At 43.0% G+C, this 19272-nt stretch overlaps 1 protein-coding gene across 1 annotated transcript in view; it reads left to right on the forward strand.

Moving 5' to 3' along the window:
• COL6A1 (collagen type VI alpha 1 chain) overlaps positions 1 to 13224 on the forward strand; it is a 48826-nt gene extending 35602 nt beyond the window's left edge. Inside the window, exons 25-35 of the mRNA XM_081850354.1 lie at positions 846 to 908; positions 2685 to 2750; positions 3248 to 3283; positions 4074 to 4110; positions 5215 to 5223; positions 6318 to 6451; positions 6701 to 6810; positions 8591 to 8777; positions 9679 to 9835; positions 10636 to 10665; positions 11256 to 13224. Of these exons, the coding sequence (XP_081706480.1) occupies positions 846 to 908; positions 2685 to 2750; positions 3248 to 3283; positions 4074 to 4110; positions 5215 to 5223; positions 6318 to 6451; positions 6701 to 6810; positions 8591 to 8777; positions 9679 to 9835; positions 10636 to 10665; positions 11256 to 11866 (1440 nt within the window). The 3' untranslated portion in view covers positions 11867 to 13224. The remainder of the gene's footprint in view (positions 1 to 845; positions 909 to 2684; positions 2751 to 3247; positions 3284 to 4073; positions 4111 to 5214; positions 5224 to 6317; positions 6452 to 6700; positions 6811 to 8590; positions 8778 to 9678; positions 9836 to 10635; positions 10666 to 11255) is intronic.
• Positions 13225 to 19272: the final 6048 nt, after the last annotated feature.

Raw genomic sequence — 19272 nt, forward strand, 5'->3', positions numbered from 1 at the left:
AGACTTCTCCAAGTTTAGGCTACAAGAACTTTTCATAAATTTCTTCTCTGACTCAGATCAAAACATTGCTGGCTGCCATCCTATGTCACTACCATCCTTTTCAGCCCCTGCCAGCAGTCCATACCCAACACAGTGCCCTCTTCCCTTCCCACAAGTGGGAACTGTTGCCCTCAGGAGGACTACATATCCCATGGTCCCTGGTGTGTTGTGCCCCAGTGCTCTGCTAATCAATATAGAAGAGAGGAAGGGGAAAATCTATCCCTTTACATCCATCCTTGTTGCTTCCACCATCACTTGTCAGAAAAGGGATGAGATAATTGGGGGGTGGATGGCAGGGATGAGCAGGCATTCTTCTGAGCCCTTGGATTGGTTCAGAAGGATAATATGAATTGTGTTCATATTTTCACCACAAGAAATTCTGTTGTTCCCAATTTAATCCAAAGCAAATTTGAGAGAGCTTGCCCTTTGTACTGAAAAGCCTTTCCTTGGCTAAGCATCTTACTGCAAATTGTAAACAGTACACTAATAATTGTTTGCCTAATGTTTCTAATAAGCATATGAGAGGTTTTGCCCACATTCTACCCAGAATTGCCTTGCAGTGCTGTGGAGGCAGATGATTGCCCTGAATGTAGCTTGGTAACAAAAGGTCTAAGTCCAACAGATGGAATGTATCTGAATGCCTTCTGGTGATCTCTTGCCTGCAATCAAGCATGTTGACAAGAAGCAGAGAGCGCTGTGTCTGCTGCAGTCTATGGACAATGCCTCTTTCCATGGTTAACTGCAGGAGCTGAGTGCCACGTGGTTTGTATACTTCTGCTCAATGGCCTTATATCTTCCCTTTTCAGGGTACCAAAGGCTATCCTGGTCCAAAAGGCGATGAAGGAGAGATCGGAGACCCAGGGCTGGAAGTAAGTAAAAGAACGGGATAGATTATTCACTTATGCAATATAATCCATGAGTTTTATTTCCCACCATACATCTTTATTTGAAATATATGATAAAGTATTCAGCAATATTATTCAATACTTTAACACCCATCCATTATACTATTCAAAAATATGTGGAGGGAGTAATAGAAAACTTGTCTGGACAGATAGGGAAGTGAGAGTGTGTATTTGGAAAGAATTGAGTTGCCTTGGTCATGGGAGACAGGCAGAACAGGAGAAGAAAATGTGGAGACCAAATTTCTGTTCCCTTTTAGACACGACAAAATAACTCCTATTTACCAAGTCTTTGAAAAATATTAACTGAAATAAGTGATGGCACAGAAAAGTGAACACACACTTTAGCTGAGTTCACCATCTGAGACAACAGCTAGAATTAGAAATATGCAAATACCTACAGATGAAACATTCTTGATTCAAGTACGTGCTGTGGAAACAAATGAGGATTCCTAAATGCATTTAGGTTTGCAGTTTACATTTCTTATAGACATTAATTGATATCTATTTGTTTAAGAATTTATGTCAATATAGTGTACAATTCATTCTAAACAATATAAAATGCATATTAAAACCAGCTTAAAATCAAACAACCTAAAACCCAAGATAGAAGAAAGAACATTAATAAACACCAGTTGAAATAATAATGAAATATACATTATTTGCTATCAAAGGCTTGAGTGAACAGGACAATCTTAGTCTAGTGCTGCAAAGATAGCCATGGTGGTACCAGGCAAATGTTCCTGGGAAAGGCCAGTTGAAGGGCCAACACAGAAAAGGCCTAACATTTGAAGGCTTGAATATCCATTAGGAGCAAGGCCTCAGATGATGATCTCAGCAGATAGACAGGCACATGACAGAGATGGTGTGTGATGGGCAGGTACAGTGAATTTAACTACCAAAGACTGGAGCATTTGTTTGGGGGTTTTGAATTTAGAAAAAAATATGACGAAGGATGAAATGATAGAAGTTTATAAACTTATGAGCAGTAGGGAGTGAGTGGATAAAGGAGATTCTTCTCCCACTTTCATAACATTAGATCTCGGGATCACTCAATTAATCTTCGTTTTGCATGGGAGTTCCATTCTGAACCCCTGCATGAGTTGGTGGAGCACATGTAAGCCTGCTCTGCCCTGTTCCACCCCTGCCCCATTCCGCCCCTTTCCATGTTGTCTTTATGACATTTTGGGGCTAATTTCTATGCCGTGCACAGGATCGTGATTGCATGTCATGCAGACATGCCTAAATCAGTTGTTGCCTGTATATAAAAGGCAGCACCATTTCATACAGTGAATAAATAACTTATGGAACTCACTGTCACAATGTATGCACTAGAGTTCCAAAGGAAGTGATAAAAACATTATAGGGCCAATTTTCAGGCTTTTTATCAAAGCTATGGGTGACAATGGAGTGATTTATCTTTTCAAAATATGTGTGAATTACTATAAATGTATAGGTGTCATTGCATTCAAGTTTGTGTGCTGAGCACAGGTAAGATTTATATATTTATCATCTGTTCACATGTTGCAGGTCCTCCTGAGAGTGCCGTGTTGTGGTTCTTGCACCTTCCATACCTGGAGGGGGGGGAGTGACATGCAACCCACTCCTTAGATAGGAAGTGATCTCACAGAAGCTAATTGACCAGTTTGGTTGCTCAGTTGTCCTTCTCTAACTTGAATGTCTTCTCTAACACAGAAAAAAGTGTAAGCGTCCCCTTAGGAAACAGGTGTCTTTTTCTTCCAGAGCAATGCAACTGGGACCCGAGGCATGAAAGGAGCCAAAGGTTACAGAGGACCAGAAGGGCCCCCAGTGAGTAATAAAGTTCCCACTAACTATGGATTATGAAGGAACGGGCCTTTGGGGAGCTACTTGGGATATATTATTCTAGAGTAGTACAATAACTGACTAGCTAATAGTCTTTTATCAAAATGCCTTAGGTAACAAATTGCACCTGAGCTCAGTGCTCTTACGAGGATATCAACAAGAATATCTTCACAACTCTCAAGAAGAAGAAGTATCAACCACAACATTCTAAGGCATTTTCATTGGCAGAGATTCTAATCCTCATAGCCAGATGACTATGAGTACAAGTGGGGAGGTGTATAATTTGGATTATGAGTAATTAAAAGAACTACAGTGGGGATCCCTTGGTTTTAATTTTTGGTGAGAGGTGTTTGGTTAGGAGGGTTTCCTGTTTTTGAGGGGTGTTGCCAGTTTATTTCTTTGTCTGACATAGCTTTCTCTCTGGAATTTGTCTGATGCAACTAAGTATTCTCCTGGCACTTGTACAATGTGTTGTTTTCCAGGGACCTGCAGGACCCAGAGGCCCTCCAGGACCAGATGTGAGTAAAACTGGCCTTACATGACACTTGGGTCCTTCTCTTAGTGAAGGGTTGAGTGATTATGGAGGGAAGTGTTCAGCAAAGCAAAACAGAGTAGAGATGCACTCTGGCTTCTCCTAACAAAGCTCAGTCCCTGAGTCAGTGACTTTCCCTTCTTAGCTTTCAGTAGTATTTCTAGCTATCTGTCTTTCTTTCTGATGATCTGACTTTAAAGTGAAGAAAACAGAGGTGACTTGTTTTGGACTTTCCTTACAGCCTTGCATTTTCTTTCTCTGGTAGGCACCCCAGATACAGCCTTTGCCCCCTCCTTGTTCCTTACACCAGTTCTGAGATTTATACCCACATTGGGGAGGCTCCCACAACCCATAGACTAACTTGGTTTTAAGCTCTTTGTCTGTACAGTACTGTAGTCAGCTAAGAGGGGACAACTTCAGAATGGCAGATCAAATGGCCATCTTTTCAAGGAAGCAAGGAATAAGCACCCATTCACAATATTAACTAGAATTCATTACTTTAGCCTGAAATCAAGACTAAAGTGACAGTGTTGTTTCCACCAATGGAAACTTCCCTCTTTGCTTCCTGCTTATTAGATAATGCTCCACAAACACAGCCTGCCCTCTCAGAAAAACATCTAACGCTTCACATGCTGCCTGGTGAATTGATTGCTAAATGTGACAGGGCTATTTTCTTGGGCTATAACAGCAATGAAGGACCCAGCTAAAGGGGAGTGAAGAATGAATCTTAATTTCCAAGACCTGGGTGACACCAATGTTTCTTCGTTTGTTTTCAGGAATGTGAAATTTTGGATATCATCATGAAAATGTGCTGTAAGTATTCTGACTCCTACTGTTGCAGAATTAGCACCTGTATCATTACCAGTGACCAAGTCAGAATAAGAAACAATAGGTTTCCTGGCTTTAACCAAGCTTCACACCATCACATTGATTCTGGGATCCAAGTCTTCATGTTTCTAAATGGATTCAGCCCCAGTGTTACAAAACCAGAGAGCCAGCTTGGCTCTAGTCAACAGAAGTCATTGCCCAGAGTCATCTGAAAACCAGTTGGATCTATACAGCAAGGGCCCATTATCAATTCCCCCCCCCCAATCAGGTCCCAAGGGCCAGTCTACTGATTTTTTTTGGACCAATAACAAGCCTTGTATCCTATCTTCCTCTAATTCAATTTTTTTAAGTGGCTAGCGTGACTCAAGCTTGGAGGGGACTTCAGTACTCCATTAAGTACTGTATTTCTGGTGTGAACCCAAGAGAAAGAGAAATTGAAACCTGATTCTGTGTGCTGCCTGTTTTGGCAAAGAAGTTCACAGGCTAAGGCTCTTAATTTGTTTTCATCCTTTATTTATATTTTGAAGGTATTAAACGTTTGCATCTACTATTGAATATCATCCAAGCAAATTATTTCCTACATTCCAAAAACCGCAAAGAAATGATAAGAGAGATTATTTACAATGCTGTCTGCAGTCCCAGTTTTAACTAGTTGAGCAACTCTGTTGCACTGGGAATTAGGATTTCCTGTATACCTTATCTTCATCCTTGTTACATTTGTTGTTTACATCAAATTGCATTTGCTGCTTAACAAACTCTGTGGTTATTTTCCAGAGTTTATTAAACACTAAATGTGATTTCATTATTAATTGCAGTCAGGGATGTCAAACAATCCCAAAATATGTGTTCCCGCTGAAATGTCCTTCAGCATTTTTATTATACTTCCCTCTTTACTTTTTGCTAAGTAGCATATGCTGGATTTGAAAAAGAAAACATCTGGGATATGAAAATCATCTCAAAGTTTACCTACTATCAGGGAGAAAGTTTTCAACATCCTCATATTGATATTTAATTTCAGTGCTCTTTAGAGTCACAGTGAGTTTGAAGTAGATTCTCAGCATATTTGTTTGTTTTCTTTCTCTCTTCTAGCTTGCTGCGGTGAGTGTCATTTTTGCAGTTTCTTTAACAACATTATTGCATTTTCATTTAAAAAATTGTCACAAGATTCAGATGGAGGAAGCTTACTCTTCAAATGCTGTTGTTGCTGCTGCTCCTCTAAGACCCCTTGTCACTGTCTCCATTTTATGGCCTTCTGCTATAGCTGTTTACTGCTACAATCTTAAGTTATTGTGCTTCCATAGCATTGGCCATCACATAAAAAATGCCCACATCATCTACACAACCTTGCTGGTATCCCAGAGATGCATGTGCAGCCCTTTCAGTAAGTGAGTAAATAACTCAGAATCATCCTTTCTTTCGTTGCCTTAGCCTTTGCAAGGATGTTCCTATGATGCACTTATATCTGTTCTGGTGGCCCAGACAGAACCACTGAAAGTTAAATAAGTTCTCTTGAATTACATCTGGGTGTATAAGATTTTATAAAGGCATTAGGGCAATTCTTATTTTTCTTTCAAACTGCTACTTTATCAGACTTGAGTTGCAGTCCTAAGGGCATTTATTTAAATGTATTTTATAGCAAAATATGACATTCTGAGAGGATGAAGATGAAGCTCTGGTTTAGTGTGAGTTTACATGTTCTCTCACATTGTAATAGGGATTCTGTGTAAAAAAAACCATGTAAACATACTCTAAATTATGTCATCACACAAATCATGGTTAAAGAAGCTTACAGTGCAGTATAATATCTAAATTAACTAACAGTGGTTTGCAACTGGCAAATCAGAAACAAAAACCAATATTTGAGGTAGATTTGCAAACTGTGGTTATACTAAGTATGATTTGGCATGACTGGTCAAATCATAGTTACAGCTGCTGCTCTGCCTTCAGATTTTATCCAGACACTGGAGTGTTGAGCAAGGAAAATATTAATAATCTCTAAACAATGATTTGCCTGTAATGTTAGCAGTGCAAACCATAGTTTGGATTCTAAGCTAAACTTAGCATTTGGCAAGAAGTATAGCTTTTACTGTTACTGCTGTTGTAGTTGGTTCCCTTGGGTTGTTCAGCATCTGAAAGAAAGCCTTCATACTTCCACGAATGTTTCTATTGTGTGGTTCTGTGCTCTGTTACAGAATGCAAGTGTCTTCCTGGTGATGTTCTGTTTGTGCTGGACAGTTCAGAGAGCATTGGCCTGCAGAACTTCCAGATTGCTAAGGATTTCATTGTCAAGGTCATTGACAGGCTTATCAAGGATGAAAAAGTGACGGTAAGACTTGCAAACATCACATGTACCCCCCCCCCCAGCAATGTATGTTTAATGCATGTTATCATAAAACAACTGAGATACTTTCAAGTTTCCGAGCATTGTCAAAATCAACTACCTCCAGAACCTCACCCAGAGACAGGATGCTGCCGTTACAAGTTCCTAGATGTTATAAACTGTTCTTGGTGTCTTTGTTTATGATAATACATGGACTGAAAAACATCATTTGGTGTTTAACTTTTCTCTTAACAGTTTAGACCAGGGGAGACCAACGTTGGTGTCGTGCAGTACAGCCATGACAACACCCAGGAACTGGTGGCCTTGGGAGATAGCAACATTGATAACATTGGAGCCTTTAAGGAGTAAGTTTAGGTCAGATAATTGGGAGTTAGAGAGGGGTTATTGTGCTCAGTTTTATATGTGGCACCTCTGTGGGATGTTTTTCAGGTATCTGAATACCTTATTGCAGGAATGCTTAGCCCTAAGCACACTCAATATGAGCCACTACCCTGGGTCTCATTGCACAAGCAATAATTGTGGCAGTACAGCCCCTGAGGTCACCAAGGCATGGCCAGGTTTAGCTCTCATCCTAAAGGCATAACTAAATTGCACTCAAGTTACTTTGTCAAGTAAATGTCTGCCTTGCACTCTGATAGGAAGAAACACTAAAGGATTGTATTTAGGAGCATTGTATCAGTGACTCTAAAACTGGGGGGAAATGACCATTGTAGCAGATCATCTTGATCATTACATGATAAGAGACAGACCAACATGTCTTCTGCCACAGATATGCCAAGTGGAATTCTAGGGCACATTAGCAAAATGATGGTTAAACAGAATTGCCACCTGATGCTTAATGCATTGGGACCAAGATGCTTCCTTCTTCTGGGAAATTATCTGATTGGAATATATTTCTTCTAAGAATCTTAAGGCTGATCTGGGTGTTTTCGGGAAGAGATCACCTGCCTTCAACTCATCCAACACCTCCCATCCCTCTTTACCTTGAATTTCCCTGTCGAGTCAGGTGTCTTTGTTATACAAAAGTCACTGATGTGCACACATAAATCTCTGTATTATTAGGATTTTGCTCACTATTTATTATCACCTTGCGCCACTGGATAGGAACACTCCAGCCACCTCTATGCTCCCATAGTAATATGTTGATTTTGCCTCCATTTGAGAGGTGCCAAGAAATCACTAACTGAATGGAGTTTTGCTGCAAAAATTGAGAATTTAAAAAGTACTCCCCACCTCCTCCGATTTCTAATCTACAGACATGCTGTTCAAATTAACTCTCTACCACAGAGCTTTCCAAACTGTGCATTGCAACACATTAGTGTGTCTGCTGCAGTGTGTAGGTGTGTCACGCAAACACTCACCGCTCTCCTCCCAGGACAGGAAAGGGGGTGGTTTAGACTCCGGTTTGCTAGGAAAACTGAATTACTGTGTTGTAAAATGATGCATGTCTAAAAAGTGTGTCACCAGCATAAAAAGTTTGGAAAGCTCTGCTCTGCCATGAATGCTTTGAAGATAACTAACCAATAAAGCTGCTCACTGGAAGGACAGATCGTGAAGCTGAGGCTCCAATACTTTGGCCACCTCATGAGAAGAGAAGACTCCGTGGAAAAGACCCTGATGTTGGGAAAGATTGAGGGCACAAGGAAAAGGGGATGACAGAGGATGAGATGGTTGGACAGTGTTCCCAAAGCTACGAACATGAGTCTGACCAAACTGCAGGAGGCAGTGGATGGCAGGAGTGCCTGGCGTGCTCTGGTCCATGGGGTCACAAAGAGTCGGACACAACTAAACAACAACAAACCAATAAAGCAATTGATTACCTTGGTTTGGGATACATTGATTGACTGATACATTGCCAATTGAGAGTACATGAGAACTTCCTCAGAATATATTTTTGTACTTCCTATGCAAATTAGTAAGATTACATCACTTTCTCACATTGCTACCACAAAAATTATTTGGTTTGTTCATGGTAAGTGCTTTAGATTTTCTGGAAGGAACAGCAAGTAAACCAGACTTAACAGGGGAGGCAAACCAAGAATAAGGAAAGAGCTGGGAGGCAGGTCTAGATTTCTCTGTCAGAAGAGGAGCTGGCACTGAAACTCAATGCTGCTTGCTTTGCAGAGCTGTGAAAAACCTGCACTGGATTGCTGGTGGCACATATACTGGGGAGGCACTTCAGTTCACCAAGGATAACTTGCTGCGGCGCTTTCCCTCTGAGAAAAGAGTGGTCATAGTCATCACAGACGGACGGTCCGATGTACTTCGGGACCAAACACCACTCAACGTTCTCTGTGAAAGCAAGACCCAGGTGAAATCAATATTATATGGAGGGCAGGAGGAGGGATAGGAAAGCCTTATTGGGTCAAGGTGTGTCTTCCTATTGAGAAAAGTTTGGGTCAGTGACTTTGGTTAAGCCAGGAGGAAACCAGCACTTGTGCGGGCAGTGGAGCGCAAGCTGCCTAAGGGTTTCTTCACAATTCTGCTCATCTTGTCGTTTTCACCCAGGAAAACCTGCTCTTTATTGAGTTTTTGGCAGAGTGAAGTTTGCTCCAATTCAGTGGTAAAGAGCTGGTTTCCCTGGAGAAATAGAAAACTGGTGAGACCCGTGCCTAGAAAACACAGGACAAGCAGGAAACCCTTCAGAGCCCTGCTTTCTAGGCATGGGACAAGGGGAGTGTGAAGGAGCCCTGAGACGGCTGTGTAGCGAAGGGCAACTCCAGACTGAAATTTATGTCTTTTACTGAAGAGATCCTGCAGTGATCACAATTCAGATGTCAGAAATTCAGTGAATGTTGATACCCATTGGTAATTCTTAGCACTTTAGAAGACCAGTGGGAAGTATAAGAAAGTTCTAACAAAACAGACTTAGAAGGATCCTAAATAAGCTTATGAATGGGTTTTGTGTGATATTTACCAAGGCAAGCAGGGCTGGGAAATATCAAAAGAAAACTTGGCGCAGCAGGATCTCTGTTCTTCACAACAGGGTAGTTTCCCTTTACTTGCCACAATGTTGATAAAAGATAAACTGTGTCTCGATTAACACTGGATTATCCAGTAAAGAAGAATTTTGTCTTCCCCCAGACCAATATATTCCCTATATTATTCTTGTTATTTCATTTTATCCCCCTTGATCCCCACTTGGGGCACCTGAGGACTAGCTAATGTGGAATCATTGAGTATAAGCCTTACATATACCTGTCAACTTCTAGGTGGTTCCCCTGGGTATCGGTGATATTTCCAACAAACCAGCAAACACTGAGCAATTGTCAACTATTTCCTGTGGGGGCATCTCTGTTTATCAAGAAAACTTTGCTTTGCTGCTGGATGACAATTTCCTGCAGAATGTTACCTCTCAGATCTGCAAAGGTAGGTGACACAATTTGGTTGCTGAGAGCCTAATTATGAGCTGGTATTGAAGGAGGTGGTCGATCCAGCTTCTCAACACAATGAATGCCACAAAACAGTTGATGAGTGGAGAAATGACCACATAAGTTTGTCTTAAATGCCAGAGTTTATTTAACAGCACATTCTGCTAGTACTACTTTAGTGACCCACACAATTTGAAGAGATGAAGTGGCCCTGTAGAATCCATATCTGCCATCTCTACCAAGGTCATTTGTAAGGTGAATGCAGAAGGAAAACAGCCATGGGTGGGTCCAGCATACTTGTGATGACTGCTATGAGGGTGGCCAAAGCCAGAGAGCTGGAGCCCCTTTGCCAAGTGGGAAAATTCCAACCTGGTCCCAAATACAGCTACCGACAAAGCCATTGCAAGGTCAATCAGCGCAGCACATGTCAGCCAAATAGGGAGGGCGTGGGAAATCCAGCAAAGTGGCTGCCAAGAGAAGCCACGGGCCTTCTTTATATGCCCAGGAAGTGGACTGACAACCCCCCCCCCCGAGGAATGGCCCACCCCCTTGCACCCTTGTGATTGGCCAGTTGAGTGAGCAGGCAAGATCTACTTCCTGGCAGCAAGCTTGGCCCAGGACCTCCTTTCCTTCCCAGGAAGCAGCCCCAAGGGGCCTTTTCCCCCAGATTATGGAGGGCAGGGGGAGCGCCAGCCTGCATCGGTGCCCACCAAGCAGGGGGAGTGGACTTTTGGCGTTGAACATTGATTGTAAATGAAGAGAAGGGTTTAGTGTGACGTTGTTTCGTTTGTTTTATAGAAAAGAAATGCCCGGACTACACCTGCCCAAGTGAGTACTCTTTTTACAAAGTTGTGTTTATGAGTTGAGAATTTCTGTGCTCCACATAATCTTGAAGTTGCCTTAGCGACTGCTATTTACCTTACTCCTTTTCCTCAGGACACTGACCATTCACCTGAGGAGCACCATAATTTGAAACAAGCTCTGTGTTTCAACTATTCTGTGCCATTGCACACCAGGGCCACCAGAAACCTGCATTTCCCACTGAAATGGAGCAAACCTGATTGCTGCTTGCTCTGATTCAGCCATAGAATGTGGGTTTTCCCAGGGGAAGGAAAATGCCAGGACAAAAAGAACCCTGCTTGGACACAGGCCTGGAAAGCCCCGAGAAAGGGGGCACAAAAGGAGTCTGGCTCAGAAACAACCAGTACCTCTTGGGGTGTCCAGTTTCCTTTTGCATCCAAAAAAGTACTACTTAGTTTCCAGAAAACTTAGTTCTGAGATTAACACCTCTATGCCTTGTATACCAGCACAGCAATCCCCATGCCCTGCCTTTTTATGCTGGTATTGACCACAGCACACATACCCAACTCTGAAAGATTTACAGCAGTGTCGTTAGCCCCTATCTCCTCTCTTTCCAGTCTCTTTTGCTGTCCCAGCTGATATCACACTCCTTGTGGATAGCTCCACCAGCGTTGGGAGCCGCAACTTCAACACCACCAAGACGTTTGTGAAGCGCCTTGCAGAACGATTCCTGACAGCAGCCAAGCCTTCGGAGGATGCTGTGCGCATTTCTGTTGTCCAGTACAGTGGCAAAGCCCAGCAGAAAGCGGAGGTGCGGTTTGAGCAGAACTACACGGTGGTTGCTAATGCTATTGACAGCATGGAATTCATGAATGACGCCACGGACGTGAACGCAGCCCTCCGCTTTGTCACTGGTCTCTACCGGCAGTCCGCCCGTGCTGGAGCTAAGAAGAGAGTTCTGATTTTCTCTGATGGCAACTCTCAAGGCATCACCAGCAGCGCCATTGAGAGGGCAGTTCAAGAGGCTCGACGGGCAGAGCTTGAAATCTATGTACTAGTGGTTGGCACTCAAGCCAATGAGCCCAATGTGCGTGTTCTGGTCACTGGGAAAGCGGGAGAGTACGATGTGGCCTATGGAGAGAGGCACCTTTTTAGAGTGCCGGATTACCAGTCTCTGCTGAGGGGAGTGTTCTATCAAACTGTCTCCAGAAAAATAGCTGTAGACTGAGGAGGTGGGAGTGGAAGAGCAAAATATATAGATTCTAAGTGTTCAGAAATAAAATGTTAGCAGCCAGCTGGATCCATGTTTTTTATACAAAGCCATAGCCCACCCATGTCCTTACTTTTCAGCTCTGTTTTCTTTGTTGTCCATGAATTCTTCCAGCCTGCAGGGAAAAGCATAGGATGGTTTATTTTTTCCCTACTTGATATCTCTCTTAACTGTAACTGAAATGACTATTTTTGTACCATATTTGATGAAGGTAAGCCGGGTTCATAAAGAACCTTAAATGCACTAACCTTATTTCTAAGGTTGATAGCACATTTCACATGAATATTAGGGTCCTCTTTCTCAAAATAAAAGGATCCCCTATATTTCATTGCCAAACTAATTTGTTAAATTTGTCTGCTCTTTTATTTTTATGTCAAGAAACATGTTGAGTAGCGATTACTGTTTAGGCTACTTAGCTCCTGAAAGATTACATTGTCTTCAGAAATATAAGGTTCATTTCATGGTATAGTCACTGCTTTCCACGACAACTATGGAAAGTGCTAAATTTGTAACTTGAGTCATACAATCAAGTTCAAAGTAGGTTACTTTGACAGAAGGATTCAACCCAAGAGTATCTACCCAAACTAGAAGGCGGGATGAAGGAAGCTGATGTTGTTCATACATGATGAACTTGAGGGCTCATCCACATTGCTGTTTGTCCTGTGATTCCTAGGCACGGGTCCGAGAGGTTTTTCTTTCGTCCCACTGCCTTCCCTGGGAAAACCCCCAGTTTACTGCTGAATCAGAACAAACATGAATTGGGCTTTCTGAAGATTTATGTTTGTTCTGATTCAGCAGTAAGCAGCAGGTTTCCACAGGGAAGCGGCAGGACAAAAGGAGAACCACTTGGAGCTGTACCTAGAAATTATGGGACAAGCAGAAGAAATTGTGGGTGAGCGCTGAGATTTGCAAAAGTGATATTCCAGTTTAAACAAAACCTGAAAGCCTATGCCGTGAGTTTGGGCCTTTTGGCTTTGGAGGGCCATCTCCAGCCAACATGAAGTCCATGTCGGTGCTACCCCTGCCATGCCTCAAAGCCTGAGGTTTTACATTGTTCCTATGTTTACACATCAACTCATGAAAGAGACATTGAATTTAGGAACTGGTTTGGACAGATTTCATCCAGTGTTTCCAATGGTGCTCTTGCTATGATTTCAGTGTCCTTTCTTTTCAAAACAGGAAATTGTTTTTAACACTGCGCCTTTTATTGTTTTTTCACCAATATTCATTTTACCACTTCATTTTATTTTATTCCTGTGATTTACTGACAGATGTTCACTTTGAAAATTTGTTCAAATAAATTGTTTTCCACAGTTTTGGTAGGAGGGAAATTGATTTGTTTCAGTTCTTAAGTTACAAGAAAAAGTTGCACAAGTAGTATGTGCAAGGTTGTGTTTGACAATGTGGCTTCATTGCTACATTTGAGATACCAGAGATAGCCTTGGGTTATTCATAAATAGTAGTAGTAGTGATAAATAAATAACAAGGTGTGTATCGCTTAATTGTTCAATCCTCAAAGCAGTTTCTGAAGCTAAAGGCAATGACAATGGGCTGTTGATAGGCCAGAGAACAAGAGATTAACAGAAATATCTCTGTGAGCTTCTCTTATTAGGAAGATGTCTGGGACAGGACAGAGCATGGCACTGAAGTTTCAATGAGAACATTTTTTAAAAACTGCTTGGCATTTCCCTTGGTAAGGCTCTGCTCTGGTTGCCCTAATGGGCCCCAGGGTCGGGGGGGAATGGGGGGGAGTTTGTTAATAGTCCTGTGTGGCACCTTTAAGAAAAGATAAAGGACCCCTGACAGTAAAGTCCAGTCACAGACGACTCTGGGGTTGCGGCTCTCATCTCGCTTTACAGGCCAAGTGAGCTGGCGTTTGTTTCCGGGTCATGTGCCCAATATGACTAAACCACTTCTAGTGCAATGGAACACCAAAACCAGAGCAGCGCATGGAAATGCCGTTTACCCTCCCACCGGAGCGTTACCTATTTAGCTACTTGCACTTTTTGACTTGCTTTCGAACTTTAGGTTGGCAGGAGCTGGGACCAAGCAATGGGACCTCACCCCGTCGTGGGGATTTGAACCACTGACCTTCCAATCGGCAAGCCCAAGAGGCTCAGTGGTTTAGACCACAGGGCCACCCGCGTCCCTTGGCAGCTTTAAGATTGACCAAAGGTCAATCTTAAAATTTGCAACAATAAGGAAAAAAAGACACAGCAGCAGAGTAACAAGATAAAATCCAATTTGCAAAAGGAAATTGAAAAGGTGTGGAGAGCGTAAAGGTTTTCACCTGGTACCAAAAGGACAGTAGACTTAGTGCCAAGCAAAGCTTTACTGAGAGCCAAAGCCAGGTCACCATTGCAGAAAAGACTGACTTCAAGATTGACCAATTCAGGCTGCATTCCTGTACACACACATAAAATGAAGCAATCTGCATGAGATTAAGTGGACCTTACTTCTGATCAACATGCGGTCATTGTGGCTTGAAAGGCATTAAGAAAACAGCAGTGTTTAAAAGTCTACTGTTTCTTTGCAAAGGAGGAGAATAGGGAGAGAACCAGAGTGGGGGGGGGTGTAATCCCAAAGATTACTGTCCTCTCTTGGCTGGGAGCCAAGAGGGCATGTTGCTCCTTCAGAAGATGAAGATGGCAGAGAGGCAAGAGGCAAGAGAGAGAATGGCTGCCTGCCCTGTGCTTTTATCATTATCTGCACAGGTGAGGCCACACCCACCTCTGGTCACATGCGGAGGAAGTCCGTCCCCAGGAAGTTTACCTGCTTGCTGGACAGACATCCCTCCCCATGTTCTAACATGTACACTCTAGGAATGTTGTCAGTGACTGCTCCTGTGTTTACATCCCACATACCCCTTCTCAGGCAATACAACATACACAAAACATAAACAACTTTATTCAACCACCCAGAGTCCCAGCTTCACACGTAGATTCTGGAAACTCTCTCTTGGTAGGGGTTTCGTCAGGATGTCAGCAGTCATCTCTTGGGTGCTGCAGTAGGATAGTTCCACAAGTCCATCCTGGATCATCTGGCGTATGTAGTGGTATTTAACCCCAATGTGTTTTGTTCTGGCCAGGAACTTCTCACTCTGCGTCAGCTTCAGGCAACTTTGATTGTCCTCTAGCAAGCTGACAGGCCCTTTTCTCACCAACCCAAAGTCCTTTATGAGTTGATCAAGCCAGGCGATCTCTCTGCAGGCTTCTGTTGCTGCAACGTATTCTGATTCTGTGGAAGATAATGCTACACAGCTCTGTTTATAACTGCCCCATGAAACAGGTCCATCACCAAACATGAAAACATGACCACTTGTTGATTTATAATCAGCATTATCCCCAGCCCAATCCACATCAGTATACCCAACCAACTTAGGGTCTCTGACGGCTGGTAACCTTAATTTACAATTAATGGTACCCTTCAAATATCGCACCACCCTCTTTACACCTGCCCAATCATGCTCAGTGGGAGAATTCACTTTTCTGCTAAGAATCCCCACAGCATTAGCTAAGTCAGGTCTACATGTGGTAACTAAATACAAAAGTTTACCAATCGCCGACCTGTAGTCATTGTTGTCTGGCAACTGCTTCGAATCCTGCTGATTCTTCAGGAAGTCAGTAGCCATCGGTGTAGCAACTGGATGTGCGTCTTGCATCTGCATGTGCTCAATTAGCTCGTGGATCTTCTGTCTTTGGCTGAGAAGAAATGAGCCGTCCTCTTCTCTTTCCACCTGGATCCCGAGGTAGTACTGGACATCTCCTAGCTCCTTGACCTCCACCTCTTTGCTAAGGTGTTTTACTATCTGTGTATAGTCTTTCTCACTTGCTGTGGCAATAATCAGGTCATCAACAAAAGCTAAGATATATGAGAATTGTCCATTATTTGACTTACTGTACAAGCACTTATCAGCGTCGCCTTGCTTGTACCCAAGTTGCATCAGCATTTTATGCAACTTCTGGTTCCAGGCTCTAGCAGCCTGTTTAAGTCCGTAAAGTCCTTTCTGGAGTTTGCACACTAAATGTGCCTCATGTGGTTTTACAAAACCTTTGGGCTGTTTCATATAAATTTCTTCAGAAATCTGCCCATGTAGAAAAGCGGTAGCAATGTCTATGTGTTTCACTCTCATTTTCTTGGAGGCTGCAATGCTCAGAAGCATTCTTACGCTGCTGTACCTCACGGTTGGTGCAAAAACTTCATCATAATCTTCACCAAAACGCTGTGAAAATCCCTGTGCTACAAGTCTAGCTTTGTAGCGCTGCACTTCTCCTTCTGACCCCTTCTTAACCTTGAAAACCCATTTACTGCCAATGGCCTTCTTACCGGGAGGCAGCTCAGTGAGTGTCCAGGTCTTGTTCTGATGCAGTGCATCCATTTCCTCCTGCGTGGCCTTCCTCCAGAGACTGGCTTCTGCAGCTGGCATCTCCTGTATCTCTTCCCAAGTGGAAGGTTCCTGTGGAAACGCCGACCCTGCAAAGTAGGACAACTGTAATGGTGGGACACCTTTGTTGGTTCTGGACGAGCGCCTGACCTCTGGCTCTGCGACCGCATCAGCTTCCTCATCCTCCTCCAACGCAGGCATGTCCCCATCTGAGTCCTCATCTTCGTCTCTGGTGCCGCCAGGGTTCTGGTCCTCTGCGTCTTCTGGTGCGTTGCCTGTAGGGGGCGCTGTAACACTTGAAGGCAGATTATTACTTTGTGGGGTCTCAAAAGGGAAATATACAAATTCTTGAGTCCTTTCTGACTCATCTGAAGAATCCACAACAGTGTTCCTAGTGTCTACTTTTCCATATTCATCAAAATAAACCGCATGGTATGCATTTGTCTTACCAGTTTGTAAGTCCATAATTCTGTATCCTTTGCCTCCAGAGGCATATCCCACAAGGATACCTGCTTTTGCCCTGGAGTCAAGCTTGTGTCTGTGTTCCTTGGGCACGTGGAAGTAACACGGACTTCCAAACACACGTATGTGCGACAGATTGGGAGCTTTCCCATGCCAAAGTTCAAATGGTGTGCGCTCTGCACCTTTAGTTGGCAGTCTGTTCTGCAAATAGACCGACGTGTACACTCCTTCGGCCCACAGCTTCTGTGGCAAACATGCATCCTTTAGCATGCACCTTGTCATGTCCATAATGGACCTAAACTTTCTCTCAGCTATGGCATTCTGCTGTGGTGTGTAAGGAATTGTGGTTACGTGTGCAATTCCTTCCTTGGCCAGGAGAGCCTGCATTTCATTTGAGCAGTACTCACCTCCATTGTCACTCATTAACACAGCTGGAGCTCTTTGGAATTTATTCTTGACCATGGCAATGTATTCCTGGAACTTGTCCACTGTCTCACTCTTCTCTTTGAGGAAATATACAACACAAAATCTTGAAAAGTCATCCAGAAATATTAAAATATATCTATTCTTTCCCAGTGAGGGAACATTCATGGGTCCACATATGTCAGTGTGCACTATGTCAAGCACTTTGTTGCTTCTTTGTTCTGCACAACGTGGAAATGAAGGTTTTACAGCCTTCTCAGTAATACAGCTTATGCACTTTGCTGGAGCTTTGTCGCTCTGCTTTACCTGCAAACCTCTTACAAGATCTCTTTTCTGTAGATCCAGAATGACGTTGGTGTCTCTATGTCCAAGCCTTCTGTGCCATAGGTCCAGATCTGCTTCATCCTTCTGGCTGGAATGTGCCACTTTTGCAGACTGATTCTCTGAAACATCAAGCTCATATGCACCATTGATTAGCTTTGCTCGAGCAAACACTTTGCCATTTCTAGTCACTTTACATTCTCCATTTCCAAATGTGATCTGGAAACCTTTCTTGTCCAAAGTGGACACGCTGATTAAATTGCAGCTCAGCTCTGGAACATACAAAACTCTAGAGATTGTGTTCTCAATGCATTCATTGTTTATATTGCATTTCAGACTCATGGAACCTGCACCTTTTGCTTTAACAATGTTGCCATCTGCAATTTCAATTTCAGATCCTTCTTCATCATTTATCTCATTAAAATAGTCCTCTTTATATGAAAAATGTGAGCTGGCACCTGAATCAATTATCCATTTATTACGTCTATTTTCACGATTCTGGACAGCTAAATTCCTTTCTTGCAGTAGCCATGTGCATTCACATTTCCCCTTCTTTTCTCCTTTTGGCTGAAAGGGGTGGGGTTTCTTGGCTTTAGGAGCCCTGCAATTCTTTGCAATGTGTCAGATCAGATCAAAACTTTATTAGCAAAGCCAACAGGCCACAGCTATACAAGAATTAAAAATAAAAATAAGAATAAAAAGAAGAAAAGAGCAGGCAAAAGGAGGTCCGTCAGATGAACAAGTCTGTCACTCAGATGGTGGCCCTCAATTTCACAGCTCTCTCGATGTACCTCGCGACCTTCTCTGTTATCTGACTATCCGTATCAGATAAGAGGAAATACAGTGTAATGTCTGGTGAGCGGCCGGGGTTGGAGAGAATGAGTGGAGTAATAATCTCATTCCTTAGGTCTTTGTAAATGGGGCAGGATAGGAGGACGTGGGACACTGTTTCCGTGTTACCATCTCCACATGGGCAGAGACGTTTTTCAAATGGAGTCTTTTGATAACGACCTTCGAGTACGGCAGAAGGAAGAACATCCCATCTAGCCAATGTAAAGGCACGTCTGTATTTTGGGATGGTTAATTTAAACAGATATGAAGCTGGGGAGTCAAAATGAGAAGGGGGAGAGTAGGTATACCATGGGCACAGTTTCTTTAAGATAGTCAGGTTGTTTTGCCGTTCAATGTCTTTCAGGCGCTGGCCTATTAGACTCTTTGCTTTAATGAGGCCCATTGATAGTAGGGACTGTGAATGCAAACCGCATGTAAGGAGTTTTTGATGCACAGTTTTGAACCACTTGCTTTTGTGAGGGTCTTGCATTACTAGAGGCAGTAGACCAGGTGGATTTAGATTAAGACGAAGCCAATAGTTGAATGTTCTTTGCCAGGTCTGAGTTTCTACAGATGGAAGGCAGGCCTCGAGTCGTAATGCTGCGTTTGGAACACAGGTGGGGACGCCAAATATCTGCCTTAGGAATTTAGACTGAACAGTTTCAAGACTGGAGCAGTGGTTCCCCGTCCAGATTTGTGCCCCATACAGTAACTGCGCCAGAGGTTTTGCTTGAAAAACTTCAAGGGCTGCTGGGATGTATCTGCCCCCCTTCGTGTAAAAGAAGCGGGACAGCATCTTAATACTTTGAGCTGCTTTTTCTTTGGCACATTTTTGATGGACATCCCAGGACCCAGTCGACTGGAAAACGATGCCCAGATATTTGAAGGCTTTAACCTGTTCAATTGTCTGGTTATCCATCCTCCAGCTGTACTGTCTGTGTTT

This window comes from Podarcis erhardii (genome assembly GCF_964252035.2).
Source record: "Podarcis erhardii genome assembly, chromosome: 1".
Taxonomy (NCBI): Eukaryota; Metazoa; Chordata; class Lepidosauria; order Squamata; family Lacertidae; genus Podarcis; species Podarcis erhardii.